At 39.9% G+C, this 27797-nt stretch overlaps 1 protein-coding gene across 1 annotated transcript in view; it reads right to left on the bottom strand.

Annotated features, from left to right (window-relative positions):
* ptprn2 (protein tyrosine phosphatase receptor type N2) overlaps positions 1-27797 on the bottom strand; it is a 145279-nt gene that overhangs the window by 91484 nt on the left and 25998 nt on the right. Inside the window, exons 3-9 of the mRNA XM_059326577.1 lie at positions 25793-25906; positions 15986-16221; positions 12063-12501; positions 11648-11944; positions 11345-11385; positions 10388-10800; positions 6503-6589 (exon numbers count right to left, since the gene is read on the bottom strand). Coding sequence (XP_059182560.1) covers positions 6503-6589; positions 10388-10800; positions 11345-11385; positions 11648-11944; positions 12063-12501; positions 15986-16221; positions 25793-25906 — 1627 coding nt within the window. The remainder of the gene's footprint in view (positions 1-6502; positions 6590-10387; positions 10801-11344; positions 11386-11647; positions 11945-12062; positions 12502-15985; positions 16222-25792; positions 25907-27797) is intronic.

Genomic DNA, 27797 nt, shown 5'->3' with positions numbered 1-27797 from the left:
CTAACAACCCCACTAGACTCTGTAAGAACTCCCTGCAGTGGTCAGGGAAAAAACTGCGTCTTCTCAAGCAATCTGTGCAGAAAATATCATACTCATGTCTACTGTAACCTCCTGAAACCCCAAATGATTGCATTGGATGATGTATTTTTAATGGCTAAAAGAACAGAAACGACTTTCAAAGCAGGTTTCCACAGGACAACATGAAGCACCCCCCTGAATGATGAAGACCCTATCTGGCCCAATCAGTAACCGATATGACACCTTGTCTTGAGCTGTAATTGTAGTTCCCCAATGGGCCAATCAGGATAATTCTGAATGCTGTGAGTGCAGCAGTGAGATCATCTTCCTCAAGTTTTTGTCAAAATCCAAATTAAATCAGTGATGTCTGAGACACTGATGATGAACACATGGCATGAGCGAGCAAAATGATCAATGCAGGAGTCAGATTCATCACTCACCCACGTTCTAGGAAAATCCTAACAGGCCATTTAGTGAGAATTTTAAAATGCCAGAAATGAGCAATGAGATCCACGCGGTGAAGATCTGCATCTTATCAAGTGCTTTGAGTCTTTTATTCTGTCCCAAATGTCTAATTTTTTTTTAAACAAGTGAAAATCTCACAGCGAATGGGTAAATTTAAACCTGTCTGCAATACAAATCAACTTGTTTGAATCATTTTGTTAAAGCAAGTTATATTTTGCTTGATTATAGTGCAGCCTTATTCTGTCATTTTTCACTCATTTGTGGACAATTGTTGAAACAATTTGATTTGTATTTGAAACAGGATGACATAATCTTTGTTAACATGTGTCATCCATCACAGCAAAAAAAACAAGTCTGTTTTGATTTTTGCATGGCAATACAGTTTAGGAACAAATGCTGTAGATTTGAAAAAACCTTGCTGCATCACCATGCAATGATAAAGTAACAAAATATAATGTGAGATGAATTACATAACTCAAAAGAGTTACTAGCCGCCTGGGATTGGGCAGCAGAGACATTACATACAAGAATATTTAACTCTACAGCATGCATTAAAAAACCTTTCGAAAAAATGTAGATGGTACATAATATGTTCTTAAACCTGTATAAACAGATTTTTGGCCACTTGGAGTCTTGTTTCTGGCACCCTCGTGAATGTGAGCACAGTATTCACTCTCTTTTAGCTCCGTTTTTGGTCTCCACCAACGCCTGAGGGAAATATCTGTCTTTTTAGTGGTTAAATGCTCCAATGTTTGGTGCCGGACAGGTAGCTTTTATGCTGAAAATTGCTGCCAACTACAGGAAACTACACTGAATAAAAGCATGACGTTTATTTTATTTTTGTTTTTGTTTTGTTTTTGTATTTTAAGAAAGTATATATCATTACTGGAATTAAAGAGCGTACAAAAAATATTTCAATCAATAAAAAACAGAAAGGGGGAAAAAGGAAAGAAAGAAATAAGGAAATAAAAAAGCTGATTACATAGATATTAGTTAGAAGGATATAGTCAATGGTGGGAATTCCCTTTCAGTTTCAAAAATAGTCACTTTTTTAAAATTAGGGTAAATCGTTTAAAGCCATTTTACCATAGATATATGCATTTTACAATGTTTCATAACATGTTTCTGTGCAGGGTACCACTAATAAAATCTGGCCATTTACTCCAGTGGATATAGTTGACTGTAAATCGATAGATTCAGGTCAGAGGATACATTATAAATATAAATTAAATAATAAAATAAATAAAACAGAATGAACTGAAATATGTTGAAGCGGTATGTAACGCTGAGGGTAACGTGTCGTGTTATAATTCTCAGTGTATTCGCCACTGCAAGCGATCTTTTTTTACATACATGTAGTAATTTATTCAACTTCCTAAAATTTTAGAAATGTTTTATCATAGCTAAAACCTGCAAAAACACTGGTATGATCATTTACATTTAATCAAATTCAAGCAATATCTTTTGAGGTATTCTATGTGCAGGATATTATAACAACCTTGGGCATGGATGGATGAATGAACAGTAATATCTATAATAGTAAGTGACTATGAACACACAGGGTGAGTTGAGAAGTCTACTAGTGTCATCTTTCCATCAGCTCTAAATCACAATCGCAGTACATCACCATGTTTCCACGCTTAAGCCCTGGAAAGTGTACATGCATTTTTAGTGCACTCCCACAGACTGTACGACAGAGACGGAGATTCATCAGACTGCCAGAGTGCTGTGACCCAGACCCACTCACCATCAGTCAGCCCGCTACAGAGGCAGCAACACCCACTCCGCCAGGGGCAATATGTGAGCCGATACTGCCAGACAGACGGACCCAACCATGCACCGATGCATTTGTGAACATGATCACACACATACACACACACACACACACACACACACACACACACACACACACACACACACACGTGTGCGGCTCCAAAAGAAATATGTCCTTCTCTAATACCTTCACCTGGGCTGTGTTTGCTCTCGTAAATGTCAATATTTCCACAATCTTCACCCCTGCCTCCATTCTCCCCGGCCGAAGGTATTCTGCCAGAGATCTCGATGCATCTCAAATTGAACTGACATGATTTTTTTTTTTTAAGCCACAAAAACCCTATTTAAATATACTAGGGAGGGAAAACACCACCACCACAGTCGGGAGATGAAGTTAAGGCGGATAAGTTTTCTGGAAGACTCCACACCGTCTCCTGTGTTATCGGATGTGTAAGCTTGGACTTCATATTAGCTCTGCTGCTGGGACATGATGAGTGTGAATGTGCAGGCTGGTTGGCGGGATATTGGCAGGGGCGTGTGTGTGTGTTCCTGTACAGACTGTGTGTGAGGATGGACTTGTGAGTGTGTATCCCACTCCCCCTAGTGTTTCTGGCAAGTAAAACACTTACGTCATCTAGAAAAGAGGCACATATTATCCCCCCAGTCCATCATCATCCAAAACTACAGTTTCACATCTCTTGTGAAAAGATAATACTCTCTGCTGATTACTGTAGTAGCAGCCTCAAACGTAATTGTGTTCAGCGTCTGAAAAAAATCTCAACAACATCGAAACCTTCAGCCCCTTCTTCTCTTATTCTGAGTTTCTTCTCTGTGTGAGTGTTGTCATATTTGAGTATCTCTTCTCCAGGCTTCCTATCGGGGCTCATCAGAGCGAGCAAGAAAAGAGCGGCCCCCCGAAGCAGGGCGGCGTGCTCTGACCCAGCTCTCGTACTCGAGCCGACTCATATTCAGACGGAGGCTTTCAAACACTCACCTGCCGTCGCCACACAGCAAGAGGCACAATGGGATTGCGTCACGTCCTCCGTCTTGGCTATTTCTACATGAATGCGCTTTCATTACTTTGTAAAAGGAAGGAGAGCGGGGATAAACAAGCCCGACAAAGACGACATTTTCTGTATTTGTCTTGGGGTATAGAATACTGTTATCAATATGAGGTCTAATACAGTGTGGAGGCTTCATATGAGGCATCTGTCTGTGGCTTTTACACTGGCTTAACAGCATTAATGCTCTGTGATCACAGATGTATGCTACAGTGGAAAACAGGACATTTACTCAAGTACTGTACTCCCATTTTATTCACACTACTACTATACTAATTCCTTTTAAGTCTACGAGATTAATTTGACAGCAAAGCTACTGGTTACTTTGAAGATTCAGATCTTATTTTTAGCCTAAAGCAGGAGATCACAAAGGAAGCTAGAATGAAGGAGGAAAACAAACAAAATATATTATAAATGGACAAAAAAATGAATAAAGAAATAAAACTCTGGCCTGATCCAGCTGTCCCAGACCCAATCCAACACCTCTTTGTCCCCAGTCCTCTGTTAATGCCTTTTGTTATTTTATTTCCTTCTCTCTTCTCACATGCATAGTACATTACAAAAATCTAAATGTATCCAATCAATTTAATTCCGGTGCCTCCTGTTATTTATAAAAGCTTATCTGCTAGTGTTTCTCTCTTGACCTGTCACATCTCATCTTTGTCTTACTGTTAATCACTTGTCTTGCACTATTAATTGGATAATCCCCCCCCCCAAAAAAGAGAAAAAAGGAAAATGCACAGTCACAGTGATTTATGAATAATTAGCATCACCTTGACACCATTAAAATGATGCCAAGTTTTTGCACCTCCTGTTTGCAAAACACCCATGGATGCACAGTCAACTATCACTGGATGATACTGAGACTGAAGGAAGTTTAAAATTGTGATAATTCTCAGGCAAGTTCTGGACTAAGCACTGTATAAGTATTATATTAACTAGATTTATTTTTTCACAGCGACCATCAAAGATAATGACATAATCCGACAGTCTAAGTCACGCTAAATAAATCTGACTAAGTTTTGACTCAAAGAGAGAAGAAGATTTTTGTCGCAAATTGTGCCTTGCAGCTTAAAAACTCTTCATTAATGCACCAAAAAAGCTGGGTAATACAGTTGGAATCAATATCCTTTTTATTAATTAGAGCGTTCTTGCAACAGCAATATTTATATATATTGAATTAGTACTGAGCCCTTTCCTGTGTGGAACCTGCATGTGCTTGTTTCAGCGTGGGTTTTCTCTGGGTTCCTCCCACAGTCCAGAGACATGCAGGTTTAATTGGTGACTCTAAATTGCCCGTCCGTGTGAATGTAAGTGTAAGTGGTTGTCTGTCTCTTGTCAGCCCTGTGATGGTCTGGTGACCTGTCCAGGATGTACCCCGCCTCTCACCTAATGTCAGCTGGGATTCACAAGGATTACTTTTGCATATGTTGCTGCATTATTTGACACTTTGGCCTGGTTTAATATGAACACCCGGCATTGTAAAAACATGAAAATGACAGATAATATCTAAAAGGTCCCCTATAAGTGCTAGAAGTGGGGGAATAAATCGATACAGCATAGTATCGTGATATTTTGCGTGGCTATATTATATCGATTCATGGCGGCCAAGTATTGATATTTAGCATTGCGACGGCCTGCCATTCACTTTAAGGAATATACTGGAGATATACTGGTATCATATGAAACAAGAAAATCTAAGGAATCTATAGGCACCATGTGCGTCAGAATATTTTGTTGGGAAGTTGCTGAAATAACGTTGCAAAGTTAGGATGTTTTTTGATGTTTCATGTTGATTTTCAAAGCGGTAATGTGACCTCTGACTTCAAGCTATCTCAGTGAAAATAGTCTCTCTGGGTTCCCACAAGTCTCCTATTTGACAAAACAATTCTTGATTGAATTTAATTTTGTGGACACAAAAGGCAGTTAAACAGTTAAATCGCATTATATTGTTTCGCAATACCCACCATATCGCAAAATGCTTAAAATCGCAACAATATTGTATTGTGACTGAAGTATGGGGATAAAATTGCATCGTGGGGCCTCTGCTGATTCCCACCTCTAATAAGTGCTATTATATTGTCGTCTTACTGCTTTTACTGACTAGTGAAAGATCTGCAAGATCTTCTACTGGTGGATATATGAATGATTGCACGTTGCAATAATGTCGCTGGCTATTCATCCACATCCAAACATCAATCATTATATGCATCAGGAGCTGATTCTGAGTGATATGAAATGACAGGTGTAATAACAGGATTCAATCAGTGCCGGCACGGTGACACGTCCTGGTGTTTTTGCTCATCAAATCTAAATCCAGAGCTTGAATTTAAAGATGGGGATCAGAACGTCTCCTTGGTTGCATTTATTTTGAGGTCACCGTGTATTTTCAGTGTTGAACACTAGATACTGTCAGACAGTTTTCCTCCTCAGTCGCTATTATCCGAGCCAGAATACTCTGTGTCTACAGTTACAGTACAGCCGCAGACTGCAGTGCACCGGCTTTGGTGTTCATATGCTGCTGGTGTTACTGAACCACCCAGACTTCACTTCTCCTGCAGGAGCGTCTTGAAAGGCTTGTCAGATCTTAGGCGAACACATCTCCTCTGCCTCCTACATGGTCTGACACCAAATGTACAGCAGAATCATGGTACAAGCGCAAACCAGCCCGGGTTCAAGGACAGTTCGCCCGCTCATTAATATATTAACCACCTCCTGCTGGACTACTTTCTCTATTTCCAGCTCCAGATCCACCGCTGCTTCCCTTTCTCTCTCTCTCTTCGCTTCTAACTGAAAGTCGTTTGATGGCTTGACTGCTTCCTTTTTGACAAAGCGTACAGTGACAATAGTGGCGAGGCAGTGTTTTGAATACAATGGAGACATCAGTATGTGTCTGGAGGTAATTAGGCCTGATTTCTTTCCCTGCGAGAAGTCAAACACTCCAAAAGGTCAGAAAAACAACAAACGCCTACAGTCTCTGGCAGTGTGGCACAGCATTTTCGCACAAACAGTCCTTGCAGCTTCTGGACAACCTTCACTCTGATTCCCCAAACTCAAAGGCACAAAACAAAAACGTCTCAAATGTTTTAAATTTGGCCAATTATCCTTTATGTGATGCATGGTTTGTAAACTACAAGGTAGGTCTTTTTTTGCAACAATGTGGGCATGTTTGTGCTTGTACATACGTGAGCTGGGTGAGGTCCGCGGCGTGGAGGTTCAGCCTCTGCGTCAGACGCTCCATCAGGTCGGAGCCCTGGTCAGCGGTGAGGGAACTGGAGGGGGGGGAGCACACAGACAGCTGGGGGTCACGTTTGAAAGTCCACACCCCTTCAACATACATGCAGCTATTCAGCCGTTAAAATGCTATTTTTTTAGGGAGATACCGCCACAATTCATACCCACAAATGGGTCATTGCACACAAGCAAAGCCACAGTTGTCTGAATGGATGTACTGCACACATGTACACACCCTGTAGACGGACACACAGGCACGCGCACACATAAACACAAACAAACAAACACACAAAAAGTCGTGCCAAGGGAAAAGGGATCAGCTGCCTCTTCAGGCTTGGTAAATCACCTGCTTTTTTCCAGCAATGAGACAAACAATAAGGTGCAAATGGAACCTGCATGAGGTGTAATGGCTGTATCGTATGGACGCGCCTTTCTCCCCCCCTTCCCCTCTCTCATCTTTCTTTTTCTTCGCCCACATTCACTTTCTTTCTCTAGCGTGCACGCACGCTCAGAGTAAAACATGATAACACAAAGTACACAAACACACGGGCATGCACGCGCCCTCACGGTGAGATGAGAATAATAAGGTGCAAATGGAATGGAGGTGAAGTGTAATGGTGGTCTGATAAAGCCATGCCTCATCTCAGCTCAGTCTGTGGCTGCTCTCTCTCTCTCAGAGAGTAAATCGCCAAGGAAATAGACCAAACAAAGGCAATCTGCAGGCCAACGCGCTGGATGGAGGAAATGAGAAGGGCATACACACACACAAACACAAACAGAAAGCTACTTTATTGCTGACAGCTTAACCTGGAATCACTGAGAGTGCCAAGTGACTGCAAGGTGACATGCACCGAAAAGTCATGGATCATAATGAAACACTGTGCGAAAAGGGAAGCTTTTCCATGCAGCGCTGGGTATTGAGTGCATTATCAGCTATATGTTTTCTTTTTCCAGTCTTACAATTATTTTACATTACTGTATTCAAGGTTAAAATTATGCTGAGATATTCTTTTGTTTAGCCTGCATTTGACACCACAGTACAGCAGCTTTTTTCAAACGGTGTACTGTGCATGAGCGGCTGATTCACTCCACCTTTGAGAGAGTGGGTGGCTCTTTCTTTTTTTCTCCACTTTTTGAGGGGTTTTGAAAGTTAAAGATTCACCGAAGCAATTCCAGACACGTTCGCATCCCTCTGCGGTAATTCTAGCAACTGGAGAGCTCCAGGAGTGACTTGGTTGTTGATGCTAGCACTTTTCCCCTTGGGTTTCTCTCTGTCTCTTTCTCTTCTATCCATACCTTTCCACTCCCCCCTCCTCCTTCTACCTCCCTCCTGTTCCCCAAACCCCCCACTACCACCACCACCACCACCACCACAATGTCAGGAGCTGTCAGATAAGTAGGTTTGCGTAGCCTCTCTGCAGGGTGCGAAGGAGCTGGGGATAACAACCGTGCAATCATGAGGTCTGCAGCAAATGCAGACCCCTCTATAGGCCAACTATAGGTGTCCGCTCGTGGATGATAACGGAGGAGGAGGAGGTGAAGACGTTTTATTCAGAAGGTGACCTGTTCCTTTCCCCTGGCATATACTCACCTATATTGCGTGTTTACGTCTTAATCTACGTTTCTATATGTGTGGCAATAAGGTGACAAAGATTGTACCCATTGCACCTTTATGAGCCGACGTGTGTTGAACAGGTGAAGGACAACGCACTGACACCGGACTTGATAAGGCCATAAAGGGATTTCAGAGAGGGCCAGAGGCGAAGACACAGTCGATAGGAACTTATCTTTGCTGAGCCCGAGCTGACTGAGAGGTGAGAGAGAAGGAGATGGAGAGAACTTGGCTACCCTTCCTGACAAAGTATCATCATTAAAGCTGTAATACGGCACAGTAATACCCACACACTGAGGGATTTATCATCCCTGCTATTGTAATCAGGTGCAGCACACACCAAGGATTTCAAACTGCAGTATTCTTTTCCATAAAGACGGGAACATGTGGGTGGTTTTACAGAGAAATTGTGTCTCTCTTTTAAAGGCAGCTTTAAGTAAGTGAACAAAGCAGACATATGCTCGGTATTAAGGTATGTAAAATGCCTAGTTAAAACAGGTCCAGCAGTGCGGCTGACGGCTGGTGAGCAAAGCAATATGAAGCTGGAAGCTTCACCATCAAGTCTGTTGATAACAACCACTTAAGAACAAGAGCTTTTACAAGGTTGTCAGTAATACTTTATGGAGGTAAGTTTTTGAGGAAGTGAGGAAAAAGAGGTTATTGACTGTAGATCGATCTATTGACAGAGTCTGCACTGCCGTCAACAGTAAATCTACAGTTAATATGAGTCTCAGAGGGTTTCACAGTATACGGTGTTACAAAATTAGTATTAATATTACTGTCCGTTGCACAATGAGCCTTAAGGAGGAAGAGTTTTTCTTTTTTAGCTGAACAAACGCTTTATTATAATAGAACCTTAAAACAAAAAAAATTGAAGGTATGCAAGAAAAGTTTTTTCCAATACTGTGAATCATCCCTCATGCCATAGTGCACCATGACACTGGTTCACATTACATTTTCCACCAGCCTCATCACACAATGCCTGACTTGCGCTGCATTACTCTGGATGAAGAGTTATATTTTATGTAATTTATTTATTTTATTTATCCTATTCATTTAATTGTTATTATTGTATTTATTTTATTAGTATTCAGTATTAATTGCATTACTAATATTATTAATAATATTATTTTTTTTCTATTCCATTAGTATTTTTTTTTATTCATTGCATTACTATTAGTATTATTCTTTTTTATTATTATTACTACAATTATTTATATTTTTCCTTTTTCTTTTTCTATATCTGTTCTTCATTTTCTTTCTGTGATTTGTGTGACCCTGGATGAGAGGGATGTGTGAGCAGGAGGACTGGGAGGGTGGGATGGGGGTGGAAATAAAAGTATAATGAAAAATACCAATTAAAAAAAGTTCATATAAGTGCAATTCACACACATGAAAGCCCACATTGCACACCTATATTGTTGTACTGAACAGTTGCCACAACATTTGACTAAAAAGACATCTCATTGAAAATTGTGTCAATATGTAATTTTAATGTGTATATTAATAAAATAATAACAACTTTAATAATAAGTTAAACCAACATTCTAGTGCCAGCTAGAGAAGGTAACAACATACAAGTGCATCTCAATAAATAAGAATATCATAGAAAGTTTATTTATGTCAGCATTTCAATTCAAAAAGTGGAAATAACACATTATAATATATACTTAATATACTTAATATATATATACTTAATATATATACATATATATATACTTAATTTTATTTTATTTTATTTCTTCAAATTAAAATGATTATGGCTTACATTGAACGAAGACCTAAAATTCAGTGTCTCAAAAAAAATTGAATATTACAACAGACCAATTTTAAAAAGTGTGTTTAATATGTTAATGTTGGCCCCTGAAAAGTATGTCCATCTATATGCACTCAATACTTGGTTGGGGCTATTTGACTTGAACTACTGAAAATGGACTTTTCCATCATATTCTAATTTATTGAGATGCACCTGGAGTTCAAACTACCCACCTCATATTTAATAAATTTGAATCATTATTTGTATTTATTATTTATAGTACATAAATATTGAAACACCTGCTATTGAATTCCCCAAATAATGATCTTATTTTTTATAAACTACACTTTGTTATTCAGAAATGAAGAGCAAGCTTAAGTTCAACAACATTGATTCAGAATATTATGACTTGAGAAATAATATTACAGCATGAATCATTATTATCAATATGTGATGAATCATACTCACTCTGAGTTGGTGATAATGTAGCCAAAGTGTCTGTCCTTCCCCCTGCTGGAGAACTCCTTCACCCCCACGTGGACCAGCTGAGTTTTGACTCTCATGTCCTTCTTTTGCGGCTCCTCCACCTGCTTTTTCCCAGCTGGGGCCGGATTTTCCTGCATCCACCTCTGGATCTCTGTGTCCACCTGAGTGTCAGGCCCATCTGCACCGCCGGTTAAACGCAGGGTGGAGCCTTCCTTCGCAGGTTTCTCCTCCCAGCGGTGGGGTACGGGAACTTGGCCCTGCGTCGTCCGGCTTTGGACGTTCTCCAGTCCGACCATTTTCCGGAGGGGAGCCGGTGTCCCGATGTTGACCTCTGGAAAATCTCCAAAGGGCTCCATGTTGAGGTAGTCCAGCAGCTTGGAGAAGAAGGCTGCATGCTGGGTTTAATCAAACAAGATTTCTTTTTAGAATACAAAATGCATTTTCTACTTCATTTTACTTATATACTACTTTTAGTTCCCTTTTAAAAGTTTATTTACTTCTGATGAGAAATTCATTAACACCTTGAATAGAAACTTTTATTCCATCAAATATGTCAACAATTCTGATTTCTATGTCTAAGTGCAAGGTCCAATGAAATCCTTTTTCTCAACAAAATATTAAAGGGGTGCATTCAGCACCTTTCATGACTAAAAGTTAAAGAAAAGATATATAGCATCATGCTGAACTCTTTCTATTCATATCACTTTTAAAGTTCCATTAAATGAAAAAAATATGAGGTTAGACAACACTCAAAAGATTTATTTGAGATCCTGCAGTTGCTTTCACGATCTAATAACTCAACAATAAATGCTAGCCTGGAAAACTTTCAAATCATCCCTATTTGAAGTAGCATTCAAAAGTGAATAAAGTTTAAGTTTGGACATGTCTCGCTCCCTGAGAAACCAATTTGTTGGTTGAGCAGAGTAATTTTAAATTCACCTTGTCAACAGGCTCTTTGTCTGCATCGTCTATTTGTTGGCCTGGAAACAAACACAATTTATGTGAGCAGATTGTGTGAAAACTGAAGTTCTCTTTTGTATTTAGCAAAGAAAAAAACAGTTATGACTCAAAACGAAAGACTCAAAAATACATTTGGCACTTTACATGAGGAATATACAAACAAAGCATTATTTACATATTTATAAACTGCCTTATAGTCTTATGTCTACAGCAGAAAATAAACACACACATGCTTCAAATGTTGCCAGCTTTTATTTTCTTCTCAACAGCAGAAACCCTAACCTTGCTGTTTTATTCTCATTGTGTCTTCCTGGTTTAGATCCTGCCCTTTGTCTGATTTCAGGTCCTGGTCTTGATTCAGTTGCATGGCTGCCAGTGGCTCCCTGTTACCCTGCATGTCCCCCCTGGAGTCAGCGGCTCCTGGTCCTGGCTGGGCCCCAATGCCGGGCCGTTCCTCATGCACCTCCTGCAGGGCTCCTGAGATGACCTCAGCCAGATGGTCCAGGTCTTTGCCCATCAAAGACTCCATGTTGATGCTGTGCCTTCCCAGCTGGTTCACCATATTATGGATGAATCGCTCTGGGCACGAAAGAGAGAAGAATAATAACCCACAATAGAGTACATTTCTATATCATTAAACAAACATGGTCAGAGTTTTAAGTATCTAAATCGAGCTAAAAAAAACAACGTATCTTACCGTCCATGACACTAAGTGGCTGTTTGGCGGGGAGTCTGTTCGAGCCGACCTTGAGCAGAAGTCTGTCTAGATTTGGCCTTTGGGTTTTGGTGCTAAAAGCCACCTGAGACTGGGGCTCTGCCTGGTCACTGGGAGCTGGACGGATGTAGCTGAGGTAGTGGAGCTTTCCTTTGCCGCCCGGGGCGCCCTGCTGAGTGCTGGGTACCTCAGCGAGAAGCCGTCCCAGCTGGCTGGATAGCAGCTTGCTCCTTCCTGGGTCCCGGTTGGAGTAGGTTGTACTGAGCATGGGGTGCCTTCCCTCTCCGCTCTGGGTGAAGACTTTGGTGACGGGCGGTTGGCCAGCTCCTTTCTGATGGCTGTAGATTGTGGTCTCCTTCCAGCCCTGCTGGGGTTTGGTCCGGCTCGGCTCCAAGTGACCTTCAGACTTGATGTCTTCATTCTACAACACAAAATGCCACTTAGCACATTTAGAGCATTGTTAATATGTCAAATATCATTTAGCCATGCTAGCGGTGTGGCTGTAGGGATGGCTGATGGTCTGACCAGCAGTCTGGCACTTGGTCCAGACTGAAATATCTCCACAACCAGAGCTGCACTGGAACAGAACCTCAGCCATGGCATTTTGGACCAGACCGGCCCACCACAAACTAACACACACCCCTGAATATGTAAACCAACCAACCACCTCCTCAAAACACTACAGCAGGGTAATGAATGAGAGAGAGTTAAATGATTAAAAGAGAGGAAACGTGGTGTTGCAAAAATATATTACTCCACTGGTGGCACTTATTTTTTTGCAGATTCACTGTTAATTGAAGGCACTGCTCCCTAGGGGAGGGGTTCAGGCCTGTTCTCTGTTTACAACTACTGGATAAATTGCCCCTAAATTTTTAACACAGTACGAAGTAGTATCAAAACTTCTCCAGTCAAACAATAACGTCATTCAGTCCTTTTTGTGATCTAGAAAAAAATGTATATTGCACAATATTTCAGCATACATAATACACTTTACCCAACTGAATGCGAATCCATTCACATAATGGGCATTGATTAAAACAGAAAAAATACATATATTACATGATTTACATAAGTGGCATTCGTATAACTTTAAGAGTACAGGTATTGGTACCCATATCAATATTTTATATGATACCACTAAGCTCAAATAGGTTTACATGAATTGTAATAAGGTTTTTTTTTCTTATGTTATGTTAAGTGCTAACTGCTATGCTAACACGCTAAACTATGATGTTGAATATAGTGAGTATAGCTGCTAAACAACAGCATGCCAGCATTGTCATTGTGAACGGGTAAGCAGGCTAAAGATAGCATTTGCCAAAGCTGAAAAATGAAGCCAATGTGAAAAAAGTTTTTAAATAATGCAGTTCTTCAACTGGCCACTTGAGGCTGGCTCCAAAAGGGAGTCAATCCCCATAGACCCCCATGTTAAAAATGTCCAACTTTATGGCAGAAATGAACAGCCTGGTAGAAAAAAAACAGTTTTGGTCTTTATAGCTAATTTCCACCTTTATGATAACTCACTCCTTTAAATTATATTTAGGCTTAAAGTTATGCATAATGAGGACATGGCCACTTTGAGTGACAGTTAGGTCCTGTAACAGGTGGTGTGCTTCAACGGCAGGCTTGGTCTTGTTTTGCTCATTTCTGTAAAGCTAAACTGACAACATTCACATGATGAATCTTCAACCTAGTTTTTTTACCCCCTATTCGAACATTTTATTGGTTGCGCTGGGTCAGCATTGTTGTGACAGGCTCTTGTATAAAAAGAGAAGCAACCTGGGCTCGACGAGACAGGACAGGATATGAATAGGGATTCTAGATCAAAGACAACTGCCCTTGGAAATTGCATTATGGAAATCATAGATGAGATAGTGTCACTCAAAGAGTAATTTCATGCATTTCCACAACAAACTTTAAAAGCACATCCCTTCTGTCAGAGAAGTAGCAGCAATCCCTTATCTAAAAAGAAGAAACTGTGAGTCATCTGATTTCAGATTTAGCCATATGAGTTTATATTTGACACATGATGAATTATGTGTTTACATCATAATGCACTGGTACACAGGCGTCTCTGGGCCTTTTAACCATTTGGCATTGTAGCTGGTAGTAATGTTGGCACTGAAATGTGTGATTTTGTCTTTTCTTCTCTCTGGGAGGAAAATAAATGATTCTTCTTGTCTGAATCATGACGACCCACGCTTCAATTCAGCCTACAGTATATCCGATCCACTGAGCAGCATTATTATCCATGTCGCTGCTGCACTAATACTAGCTATCTCCCTTGGTGCCATTTTCTGTCCTTCAAATGTATATAGAGAAAATGTCAGTCTTTCCAAGCCCGGCATACAGAGAGGCCATAATGGCATTAGCACAGCGAGACGGGGGTGCTCTGCCATTCATGCTAACCATGTTTGCCTTTTTCCATCACACTACACAACAAAGGAGCTCGTCTCATCAATAAGGAAGGTCCTGAACTCTTCAACTTTGCATTATGGCTGCACTGACACAGCAGCAGGAAGCAGCTCGGCTATGAAGGATGCAGAGCACATTTCACACAAAGCCGGGGTTCCACCCTAAATATGAGGATTGAATAATGTAAAGAGGTGATGGAAGATCTTTGTGTAAAAGGGTCCCTGCTCAGTGGGAGAGCGAGGAGAAGACAGAAAGCAAGAAACAAAAGCGGTGCGGGGACAAGAGGGCGACCCCAGCAAACGACACACTGACTTTTTTTCAAAAGGAAAAGGAAGAGGCTCTTCCATAATTCAGTCGAGGAGAATGTGATTGTTTTTTCATGTGTTTGTTTACTTTGTAGAGCGATATTTCTAGCCTCAACCCTCAACCTTAAATACTATATTTCTAGCAGTTACATTAAGGCAGTGCATTTATTGAAAATTCACTACAGAAATGTAATATGTCAGTTTTGTAAAGTTGGTGGTATTGCTGGTTTAAATGGTCAAAAGTGGAGCAGCAGAGGTGGTGATATCTGCACGTCTATGCCACGTTTCCATTGCATGGTGCATCACGGCTCTACTAAACCCAATTCCCATGAATTTGGTTCTTCCATACTATCTGGCACCTGGTACATTGCAACAGGATTCTCACAATATCACACAACATCACGCAAGAATCGTGGGATCACAATATTGCAAATTCAACTAATGCAGTTGTGTTTGAAAAGTCAGAAGTTCGAGCACTTAGTGTCCTGTGAGGTGCCGTTAGCAGCTGTTTCAATATCTATGCTGGCAATAGTATTTTTAAAAAAGATTTTTAAAGATGCCAGCCTGCAAAATTACATCCTACATTATATTGTGCAGTCTGTGAAGTGCAGATGTTCCTCTATTTGGTTGCAGATAAAAGGATTCAGCAAGTGCAAGGTTTAAAATGATGTCACAGCCGTTTCAAGCTGCATTGTTATAGCAATCAGCTGATAATGCCATGATGACCATCTGCAGCTGAAAACACAGCCGGTCCAGGTAAAGGACCAGTCCGTACTAGTCGAGCAGACCTGTACCAAGCAGTGGAAACACATCATTAATCTTTCCAGATTAAGAACAAGCTACAGAAACACTGGATCCCATATGTTTCTATAATGGAGTGAGAAAGCATTTTTTTATTATTTAATAAGTCCTTTTGAAACAATAGACTTTTTAAGAGGGTTTTGGTAAAAGGCTCGCCCCCAAGCTGAGATTACCTTGATGGCATCAAGAAAACTAAAGACAGTCCATCCAGAAGACATAAAACACACAGACTGAGTAGTACACCAGTAAATTGAACTTCATGTGTATAATATGTAGTTGTTTTCTAAATATCTTTTGTTATTAACCTGGATGATTTTTGTACACCTCTTTAATTCACTCCAAAGTCAGCAACTCTTACAAGTCTACAGTGTATGAGACTCTTACCTGAACGTTGGCTCCCTGTCGTTGGATTCCTGATTGTCCACCAACCTCAGACTGCGGCAGGAAGCCCAGGCCCGTCAGGTACTGCTGGAAGTTTCTGCTCAGTTTCCCTTCTCTGGAGCTGCTGTAGGCAGTCAGGGGGCTCGGAGCTGTGGCCTGATGGTGGACAGGAATGGTCCTCAGCTTGGAGAGCTCTCGAGAGATGACCTGCTGGGTGATGTCGTCCTGCCATGTCAAACCTGGAAACAGAGATTGAAATTTCCCTGAAACTCCAAACTATCAAAATAAGAGTTTAACCCTTGGAACAGACGAGCAGTTGAAGATTTATGTTTGGCAGTTTATTTAAAAGAAACATGCCTCTGGTTCAAACAGTTAAATCATTTTAGTTTGTAATTTTAGCCTGGCTTTCACCTCCATTGTTATCTTCAGAAATCCTATTGTTTATTGGGGTCTTTTAAGCACCTCTTGAATCAATATAAACATAAGACATTAGGATTCCTGCAGAAATCTCCAGGTCAAACACTACTGGAAAAGAAATTAAGCAAAGCGGATGATGAAACTAATCTAGTCAACAGAAATAATTGTGGCAAATAAGATTAAAGACAACAAACATCTAATATTAGGTTTATACAGTAGAATACACAACTCCCAAAACTCCTTGACTTTTCATTAAAAAACAGAGCTGGGAGTGAGAATCTGGCCTACAGAGAACTGAGGATGACTGGAATAATAGAGGCTAAAACTACCAAGTAAAGTTTCTGACTCTGTTATTGATATTTGTGACTCTAAAATGTGTTCCCAGTGACAAAATAAATGTTCGAGGCAAGATAGCCGAACATTTCACACTCCACTTCACTTATTTTTTCTATATCACTTCTTGAAACGCCTAAAGAGATTAATAAAAAATATTTGGAATACAAGTTGAATGCTCCTTTATCGCCTTGATAAACTCATAGAATATCTCTTTAAAATACTTTCGGCTGCTTGCAAGAGAGCCATCACATGGACATAACTGCAGGCTCCACAAAAGATAACTGGTATGCATTTGTCAATGCAATAAAGGTAAAAACTGACCTTTATTCGAAGACTTCTACTGTAATGAGAATTTAAAATACTGTGGGGAAAATTGACTATATACAGCCAGTTAAATGTAACAATGCTGGGCGATTAATCAAATTTTATTTCCAATTTGCATTTCAAGATGACACTCTTGTTTTTTCCTGTTTTATGAATCCAGTGCACCCTTTTTGAAATGTATTTATTTATGTATTTATTTTTTACAACAGTGCACTTTTGGTTGTGACAGTGCATAATAACAACATATTTGATACAATTTATTTATTTATTTATTTTTAATTTAATTTTTTTATTGATTCACAGTTGCAGTAAACAATACAATCAAAGAGACATATACAATTTATTTTTATTTTTTATTATATATATATATACTCTATATACACATACATATTATTTGGTATTTACTTTATCCATTTATCTATTTTTTAAATATTATTTTTGTTAGGGTTTTATGTATATATATCCTTTATTTAACCAGGTAAAAGCCTCATTGAGGTTAAAAAAACTCTTTTTAATCTCTTTTAGTTGAATTATATTTAAAATTGGAAGGTTTATTTTGAAGGTCACCTTCGAGGTGACTGAGCATAATCGAGCAACCCTAACATAAAGTACATCATTCAATGCTGTAATGCAAAACATTAAAAAAATAATAATTTACAAACAATCTTTCAAATCTTAGGCTGAAAATCCTAACTGTTTCTTTACAAGGATGGATCTGGATTGATAGAGTAGAGGTCTGAAAATGACGACACATTTAAAAGAAGCCATTGCTACACACTGACACTCATGCACACATGTACGGACACATGTATACACAGACATGTACACACAGAGACACACACACTCCACAGCCAGTCAACAAGCCCAGGGAGAATGTCACACTGCGGCCTGACGCCTTGCCAACATCTCTGCTAATTGCCAACACATAGTTGGGATGCAGAACTCCTGGGCAGGGGCAAAGCGCGCTGGTGCCAGGACCAGATGGAGCTACCCAAGCAAAAAAGATACCCAAAACATGGCCCAGTTCCCAATGAGCCAAGAGGCGCAGCATTCCATCGGCAAAGAGCAAAGAAATACCACAGATATTATACTTTTTTCAAGGGGCCAAGATGTTCACTGATGACACTTCATTTCAGTGCAGAACCATTTTTTAATGAGATAGAAGTAATTATGCTGTGGCTTAGATTTCTAGCTGCCACATACCTAAGTTTTAGGCATCCACAGAAACAATGCTGCTCTTAATGATGTGGACATGTTTAATAGCAATAAATTAAAAAACCTGGTGTTAAATAGACACAAAAATGAAAGTATCAACACCGCAGAATGTCTTCATTAGCCTGGCTTCTCACCCATAGACTCTGGGTATTCTCATAGATATTCATAAGCACCAGATGAGGATCTGAGCAATGCAGAGCAGCTACAGATGCCTCCAGTCATTCTTGGCAGCACTGAATGGAGCACAAAGCAGCGTATGTTGTCACTGTTCTGGAACGCAGCTCAGCCATCCATCCGCACAACAATGACACTTAACTACCCATGGCTTAACCGATGTGGTGTATACTTGTTATATATTAGCGCGGTGATGATTATTTATGTTACCATCAGTGGTGACGGGGTCTGGCCTCAGCCCTAAAGGATCCATATGGTACCTGCGGTTAACTGCAGCTGGTTAAAGGGGTTCATGGCGAATGTGCGACGGCACCACAACAGGATGAAGCCGGCTTCATCAACTGTGACACCTCTATCCCCTCCGTCTCCTGGGGGATGCACTCATTTCCATACATACCATGTTGTTGTTGTGTCTGCGACGGGCACACTTGAGGGAAAAAGGTATGCCGGCGCAAATTACAGAATCAAAATGAGCCATTTTGTAAAAGAAAAAGTCAGGAAGAAAAGTGGCGGGGGCCTTTACGGTTGGATTCCTCTCAATCAACCTCTCAGCTGATTATTCCGGCACTGAGGAGCTAAATGTCATGCAAATTCATCCGCAAGTCCAGAGAAAGAGCAGGTTCCATCACCAAGTGCTGCCGGGGTTTTTTGCCTGTTAAGGATAGCATGCCGTCTCAGGCAAATGCCTCAGTTAATTAACGCCTTGCCATTAGCGCAACAGCTTTCAAACAAGCAAGATATTTCTGTTGGCCTCCTGTCTGTTTTCTGTGTGACAGAGAGAGATAGAGAGAGAGAGAGAGGGGGCCTCCTAAATATTCAAAGCCTATTAGATGGGATCCTGTCTACATGTCTTGTAGTTTCATCTGCGGTTTTTGAAATGCAGATTTTCCCCTTTCCCTTTTACTTCTGTCCACCAACTGATTTTAAAGGCATTAATGGAAGAGAGCGTGAATAATTTAGCACCGAGTTCCACCTAATTAGTCAAAATGAAATGTGTCAATCCAAATTTGACACAAAAATTAAAGCAACACTGCAACAGTGGGGCAGAAAATATGAAAACACCATGTACAGTGTCATTTCATTCACTTTAAATGAGTGAGAGAGTATTGTTATATCTTTGTAAAGGTCCAATATTGTAAAAAGTCAGATTTCCATGTCTTTTTTAATTATAAATACTTATAAATGCTGTGAAAATATCAAATCCATAGAGAAATGCACACAGTACATATTAAAAAACTTTGCATTAAACGAGCCATCAAGACTTTTGTAAGATTGTGATGTCTCAACTTTTCTGTTTTCAGCTACAGCTACAGCACAGCTACGGTGCCATTACAGTCATTCCCCGGCTGCAATGACAGTGCAGAGACAACGATCGCGCCAAACTGAAAACACGGACCAATCAGAGCCAGTGGGCTTAAAGAGACAGGCCTTAAAATTGGGAGAAAATGTAAATCCAGGTGTTTTCTTATTGAACAATAAAGCATGCAAATATGTTCTAGTAAAAACCAAAAGTATGAACCTGAAAGTTAGTAATAAATGTCCCATTTAACATACTTACGTTACCCATACATTTTTGTACCTTTCAGAAACTTTATGGTTTTATTTCACCGGATCATGTTAACTTGTTCCATCCTGTCATTGTGGCTGTACGATATTAACACTGAGTGACATGACTCATTGCTTTTTGTTTTTATGGCTATAATAGACTATTTCTTAAAATGCAAATATTCTAAATATCTTAAGTAGGGCAGTATATTGGCCAGAATCTGGTGATACGACAGGTATCATGACACAGGAGTTTCCATTCAATATATTGCGATATAATGCAATAAGTAATAATAAGTAAGGCAATATATTTTAATTTTTTATCTAAATTTATCATAATTAATGAAAATTGCCATGATGTAGTATAAAGAGTACATATCCATATAATGAGTGTTAAAAATTTTGCTTTTGTTTTGCAATCAGAACAGTGGGATCTGCATTTGCATTCATCATAGATCCAAAAGATTCAACTTCATTGAATAGAACTTTTTTTGTGCAAACTGTCTTCTATGCATCTTTGCAATTTTGTTACAGCGTCATTAAACATCACATTATGGCGGTATGCTCTAATCTTAAGTAATATTTTATACACATTTCCCCAAAACCAAGAAAGATATATTTGGCATCTTTGCAGGCTTTTAAAAGAGCATTTAAAATAAAGTTCTGTGGGTTTGATTGAAGTATGACTACCTCGCCACCTCTACAGAAGTAATTTCAAATTGCCATTACAGAAAAGAAAAAAAAAACTGTTGGCGAACATCCACAAGGACACAAACGATTATTTGCCCGTGGAGGAAATCATTTTGTTCAGAATAAAAATCTGCGGCAGGTTTCTTTGAAATGATCTTGCCCCCTTCACAGACACGGTCTCACACTGAACGGTTCAATAAAAGCACTCTTGTTTTCCTCATAACAACTCAAGTTTTCACATGGCATGTTAGCGTGCGAGTGTGTCCGCCTTTTTTTTTCTTCTCCAGCACCGTCTAGCAAGGTTGTCAAGGAAGAGACAGAGCAGAATATGAGGAGGAACAAGTTTCTGTCGATTGTCTGTCAAAGAAAGCATGTTTGTGCAGGAGGCAAACTCGGCCCATGATGTGGTTTCAGTGGCACTGGAGTGACATAATGTCAGTTTATGGTCACTGATTCTCCCTGACTGATGCTTCCTGTCAATGGAGCTAATGCAAATGTCACAGTGCATCATCTTACTTCACTTGTCAGTACTATGAGAGTATACACTGCCCCGCACAGGGTCACAAGGTCAATTGAGTGCAGGTTAGAGTAGTTTAACGTGGTATATCAGGAAGACCAGTGACATGATTCTTTCTGAAGTTGAGAGTTTGACGGTATAAATACTGACCAAGAACTGAAACTGAAAAAAAAATTCTGAATTAATCTTCATCTGTCCTGCAGTCCAAGTGGCCATTTTCTAAGCTCTGACTAAGCCCAATGCTAACGCTCAAACTCTGTCAGTTGGTTTTGTTGGTTTAGTTTTAAAACGAAAAATCCTCTGAATGTCACTGGAAGAGAAAATGGAATATAACTAGGGAAATACTGTTCAGATTTGATTCTCAATCAGCTTATAATGAATCCAACTCATTATAAACACAGATACGTTGGTTTTTAATCAATACTAATTAGTTTAAAATAAGACAAGCGTCAATTTATTCAGTGAGTTAACCATTTATAAAAGAATGAATAGTAATGTGTGTTGTTGCCATTGAAAAAATGACTTATTATTATTCTACCAAATATCACGAAAATCAGGAGAGTCGTTTTTTTCCGTAATCCTGCTGGCAAACCAACAAACCCAATCAAAAAAAAAAAAAACCTCCTCGGTGGAGATAATAAACAGAATGACAGACCCAGTTCAGTTTGAACTCTAAAATATGGCAGCGTCTTCGTATTGTAGTTATAAGCAGGCACAGCAAGCTGTCACGCCCTAAAAATAGTATAGTCAGCTGATGACATGCCCCTACCATGGATGTATTGAAATTACATTTTCATAAAATGTGAACTGATCTGGAGCTAAGTCCTAAGTTAAGATAAACACAAAGTGCAAACCAGATCATTTCAAAGGGTTTATGTACTTTTTCTTGCCACTGTATAATAAGCATTGCAGCCATTTTTTCCCAGTGGCCACTCCCGGTATTGCAGCTAAAAATCCCCACCCTGCAGCCCAAAAAAGCATTTTCTCCACAGACCATGATAGTGAAAGAGACGTCTGTGAAACTGTTGACAGGACACGTCAAACTGCAAAGAAGCTGAATTATGACTCTTTGATCCATGAAGGTTTTATGTGTATATTAATTTCCTCAAGCGGAGAAAAGTGATGTAAAAATCTGCAATGTTTAAACCATGTAAAGTCTATGGGTGTAAAACCTGGGAACCATAATACTGAATTGGTGCATATGTCAGTAAGTAATTCTCAATGGTCTGAATAGGCGCCATCTTTGGGTCCAGTACATCTTATCAAACATCCATGGTTACTGCTGTAGGTAGACAGTAAGCTATTTAGTTGGGAATACAGGACAACTACAGATTATCGCTCCAACTGCAACCCCACCAAAAGTCCAAAGCTAGTTACAGCTGCTAAGCTATAACTGGACATTTGGTGTTTAGGGGCTGTGTTCAATTAAACGATCCAATATTTTAATTTATTGTACATCAAATTAATAGACAACAGTTACCAAGGTGAGCTCCTATGTGTATCACACACGTTTAGCAGAACCATAATGACTGCACAGCTATGTGACAGCAGCGGAGCTAAGAAATGTGTAGACACACTGTGGCTGCACATACTGAATACTAAAGTTGCTTGGCTTTAGGTGCTGTGTAATATAAAAGTCATTTGCAGTTGGATGACAGGACGGTGCATTGAAAAGGTATTGTGGTGAGAATGTAATACCAGACATTGTGCTCTGCCAATGGGGACACATCCAGACAACCCAAGCCCTTTTGTACAAGGGTCAATTTCTATTGATCAGAATGACATTGGTGTTGTGCAGTGAGCAGAGATGGTGCGATTTCTACCTGCATCTCTGATGCAAGATAAAGAGGATTGTAAATCGATTCCATTGATGTTCCTCCCCGTTTTTTTCTCCCCTTCATCTCTTCAATTTAGGTTACAGTACAATGGTCTCAATAACCCTGTCTGGACTTTAAAAAAAATGTGTCCCCTATGTCTCAAAGATGACACTTCAATAGCTGTTGAGCTGATAAGAATAGCGTGCCAGCGAGCATTAACAGTGCATTGTGGACTCATCCAAAGATAATGCTCCGTGTCTGTGGATGTGATTCCACAAGACAGAAAAGGGGGAAATGATTCAAAGTGATGATGTCATGTCTGCGGCGTCTGTAAACGGATGTCTACAAACACAAGGTCAGAGTCTCATGATGGAAAGCATCTAAAGAATTAAACACTTCTTAAAAACGGAGTAAGGGGAAAAAATTACACACCTGGTCTCTTCTCATCCTCCTCAATCTCATTTGTTTATTTCTAAGCAGTAATGAGAATAAATGTGTGGTCTCGCCTTGCTTAATATTCATCACTGCATATTTTCCCCCCTCTTTTTTTATTTCCTCTGACCGACTGCTTACTCTTAATGATTTTCAACAGTGGTTCACGCCTGTTAAAAGATATTAAGCTCAGAGTGGCCTGCAAAGCCAATTATATTTGGAGGGCTGATGTTTGTGGTCACGGTCTGTGTTAAAGGTGTCTACTGCCCCCCGGTGGGTTGTAACTGCAGTTACAGGCTGCCAAATTTCTGGAGAAAATATATTTTAAAAAAACTCCACTATTTTCTAATAATTTGCTTGGTAATTCAGGGTCTTTAAAGTTATACAAATTTATTCATTCATTCATTCATTAAAACTACTGAAAAGGTTCCTGGAAACAACCATGCAATTAGTACTAATTATAAGGAAAATAGAGATACATGTCTGAGACAGTTCTCTTAGTTAGGATACAGTTTATGAGCAGTTGTTGACTGAGAGGACTGTCCTTGGTAGAACTGCTGCATTTAAAGTTCATCCATAATTTATTTATTATTGAACTCTTAATTCTCCAAATATTTTTAACTGTAGCCACAAACTGCATTTTGTATCTGAATGATTTCCCATATAATTAATACCAAATTACTTTTTTTTATTATTATTATTTTTTACTGCTTTTAAGCAACTCTCTCTCCTCATGAGAGGCCTTGCAAAATATATCAGTAAGAATGATGAACTTGTAATAAACAGCCTATGCATACTCACTAATTTACAGCCCACTTACAGGAGGGTGTATTGTCTTGCCAACAGAAAAAAATATATTAATCTATTAAAATGGTAAAGAATCATAGTGAATACATAAAAAGAATAGTAAACTTTTTTTTAAGAAAGGAAATGAACCAGTTGGTGTGTCTGTACAGTAGAGGGTCTATCTGAATTCTGATTCTACATACACACAATGAGGTGTCTAAAGAGTAAGTAGGAACAAGTACTGAAGATGCTGATTAATATTTCAGTTTAAAGTTATTCATTAAACATCTTTTGCAGAACTTACCCTCCTTTCCTTTTAAAGAGAATTTTATTTTCTCTAAATCCAAATGTGTCGCCACTTCCTAACCTTCTTTTACTAATTTCTTTCCAGGAAAAGAAGAAAATTATCAAGAAATGACAGGCCCATGTTACCATTTGTGTCATATATTCCAACATCATCACATTCAAGCTACTTTTGAACATTTTATGGTCAGAGAATACCTTTATAAGAGTGCCTATGAGTGCCTCTCATGAATGGGTTTGTTTGATAGCCTAAGAAATACGATTTTAAATTTTAAACACATTAACATTGGGAAACAGATTCATATTGCTAGGTTTAGGCACCCAAACTACTAGTGTAGGGTTAGGGAAAAAAAGACAGAGTTAGGGTTATTAAAAAACTATTTCCATACATAACTTGGGACACAAACACCGGTCTCCTGTTTTGAAGCTGAGGTTTGCTCAATTCATCCATTGTGTAATGATCTATGTGGCTTTGTTGCCAGATACAGTTTTGCAAAAAAGACACAAAATTTGAGTGCATTTTCTTTTGTAGGAAATGATACAAAATGTTCATGAGAACAGCCTGATTTGTTTTGCAGTTACAGGGATGGATAACAGCAGACTGCCTGCAGGCTCTAGTCATTTCTAGCTGTTGCTCACACTGTAACAACCATCAGCACGAGGAGGCTCCGTCTACCACAGACAGAACAAGACATGAATATAAAATCAGACCTGTTAACGTGACTGATCCGAGCTGAGGACACTTTTAAATTCTCAGCATGGCTCCAAGGTTGGGAACCTTTAAATTCCTTCTGTAACTTCATTCATAATGACTTATGTAGTTAGTTCTATTGTGAAGGCATCCTATTGTAAATGCACTTTATGCCCTGAAGATGTAACCTGTTACAACAAACACATTAGCTGCTGCTATTGATTGAGTAGGAGAGACTGCCTAATGTGATTACACTGCACATCTCACAGTTACTCATCCACAAAATTAGCTCTAAAAGTCTCACCAGCATACAAGCCAATTAGATTGGCTGCTGGAGTTAGGCGATGATGGCAAAACAATGGCCCGATATGAGTCAAATGACCTGTTCTCGCTCGATGGTGTTGCGCCGTGCTAGCCAAGGAGACAGCTTGGCTTATTTGGCTTGCGTCAAACAATGGCAGTTAACAAGCATTTGCTGTAAGCCCTGTACATGTCTGATAAAGCCGCTGAACAGGAGAGAAAAAAGAGACGCTCGGACAAAGACAGACAGGCAGTGTGTGTACCTCTGTGAGCCAGTTTCTGTAGGAGGATCCTGAGGCGTTGCAGAGCAGAGGAAGAAATATCGTACGTGTACAGGTCTGCAGCGGCCAACTCCTGGCACCGTCCAAACACTCCATCTACGGAGGAAAAGAAGAGAGGGAAACTGTGAAAACAGGTTCATGAGGGATATGTTTTGATAGCTGAAAGTGAGAAACACACATGAGAAAGACATTTTTCACAGTAAAGTGGCTTCCATCTGCCCAACTGAAATGTTGTAATGGTGTGTGGCGCCCGCAGTGTCTCCGTACCTCCAACTTCCTGTTTTGAGGGAGGTAATAGCTGACATTTTTCCTCTGACAGAACCACGATAAGCAGCCGTTCATGGCAGGAAGGACTTTATCAGGAACCCTGGTAATCTCCCTATCAGCAGGCCTCCCGTCTCACTCAATACAGGTTGCTAGGCAACCCACGCCACAGAGTCCCTATCAGCCCCATAATTCAATGGCTGGTCTAGACCTCAGAAGGATGCTGAGGCTCAGGAGGTCAGAAAGCACTGTGCAGACGCAGCGTCTGGAATATAAATGACCCGTGTTGTCACCTCCTCTTAGCTGGGGAGATAAATCCGTGCATCTTGTTGGCTAAACTCACTAAATGAAAGTCCACCTCTCAAATGATCTTTGGAGATGAGTCCTGCAGATGTGATTAGAGCCATCTTGTCTATATGTGTGTGTGTGTGTGTGTGTGTGCGTGCGTGCAATCATGCATACTGCCGTGTGCGAGTATGTGTGAGGATGCCACTGTGATTAGATGGGATCTAATGATGGGAATCAACACGTTGTCATGCACCACAGCATCACATTAATTGGACCCAAGATGTCGGACAATGACAGCAAACATCAATGGTACGATTGATGCGCAACGTCGGGGGCCGTAACATACACAAACACTGGTCCATTACATGCTGCCAATTTCTGTCGCCTCCTCCAATACAATTTATACACTACACGTGTACAGTTAATGATATCTCTAAAAGGGTGAGTTGAGATTCAGCAGTCACACAACTAAACAAATTAAAATTACTGTTTTTGCCAATGGAGTCTGGTGGCTTTGAAGAGGGCATAGAACGGCTTCAATTCTCCTCACGTAAAAAATACCTCAAATGTAAATGTGAAAATATGCTAAATATAACATGCACATAACATGCACTTGCTCCCTTTCTGACCTTTGCCTATGCTCAAGGCCACCTTACTAAAAACCTTTACCTGGGTAAAAACAGTAAGTTTACCTCACAAAAGATGCTCCGGCATCGCCTGACAGCAAGGTAAATTGGTGAAAATATTCAAAATATAGTGCACACTTTCATTTATATTCATATGTTTTAGGTGGCTGAAATACATTTAACTGCTGCCCCTGCTGCTTAGCTTCTGTACCTGCTTCTGCAAACTTGGTGTTTAACAGGTGGATAAGTACCTCGTACTACCCCTTAGATCATTTATGTGACTTAACAGAAAGTGGGACGTCGAGCTTCACCTTTTCATCAAGAATTAAAAAGAAAAATATTCACTTTTTTATTTCATCTATTTAAACATCACCAAGCATCAGCTCTCACCTTTGGGCTGAAAAAAATGTAATTACAGTGCCATGTTCGGTGTAAAACCGACGATTACAAAGATAATAACGTGATGTCAGGCTCTAAATTGAATTCTTATTCTAAACGAGAAGCGGGTGTTTTCCTGACTCGTCACCCCCCTCCACCCCTCCACCCCCCCGTCGCCTGTGACCCGTTAAATGACAGCTCTGTACAGGAAGAAGCCCGTGGGAGGTGGTGAATTAGCATAGACAACACAGCACAACGCTGGGGAGTTATTTTGGGATCTCGAACAGCGCGGAGGAAAACTTCCCACCTACAGATGCACAGATCATCAGACGTCTGAATCACAAGACGTCAACAGTCTCGTTACTCTTCGCCAACAACCCCTACATATAATCAGGGCTGACATGGTTAATATAATGACAACATACGTTGCT

This window comes from Centropristis striata, chromosome 23 (assembly GCF_030273125.1).
Source record: "Centropristis striata isolate RG_2023a ecotype Rhode Island chromosome 23, C.striata_1.0, whole genome shotgun sequence".
In the NCBI taxonomy this organism is placed as follows: domain Eukaryota; kingdom Metazoa; phylum Chordata; class Actinopteri; order Perciformes; family Serranidae; genus Centropristis; species Centropristis striata.
Note: the sequence above shows the minus strand (reverse complement) of the source record. Positions and strands in the feature narration are given on the sequence as shown.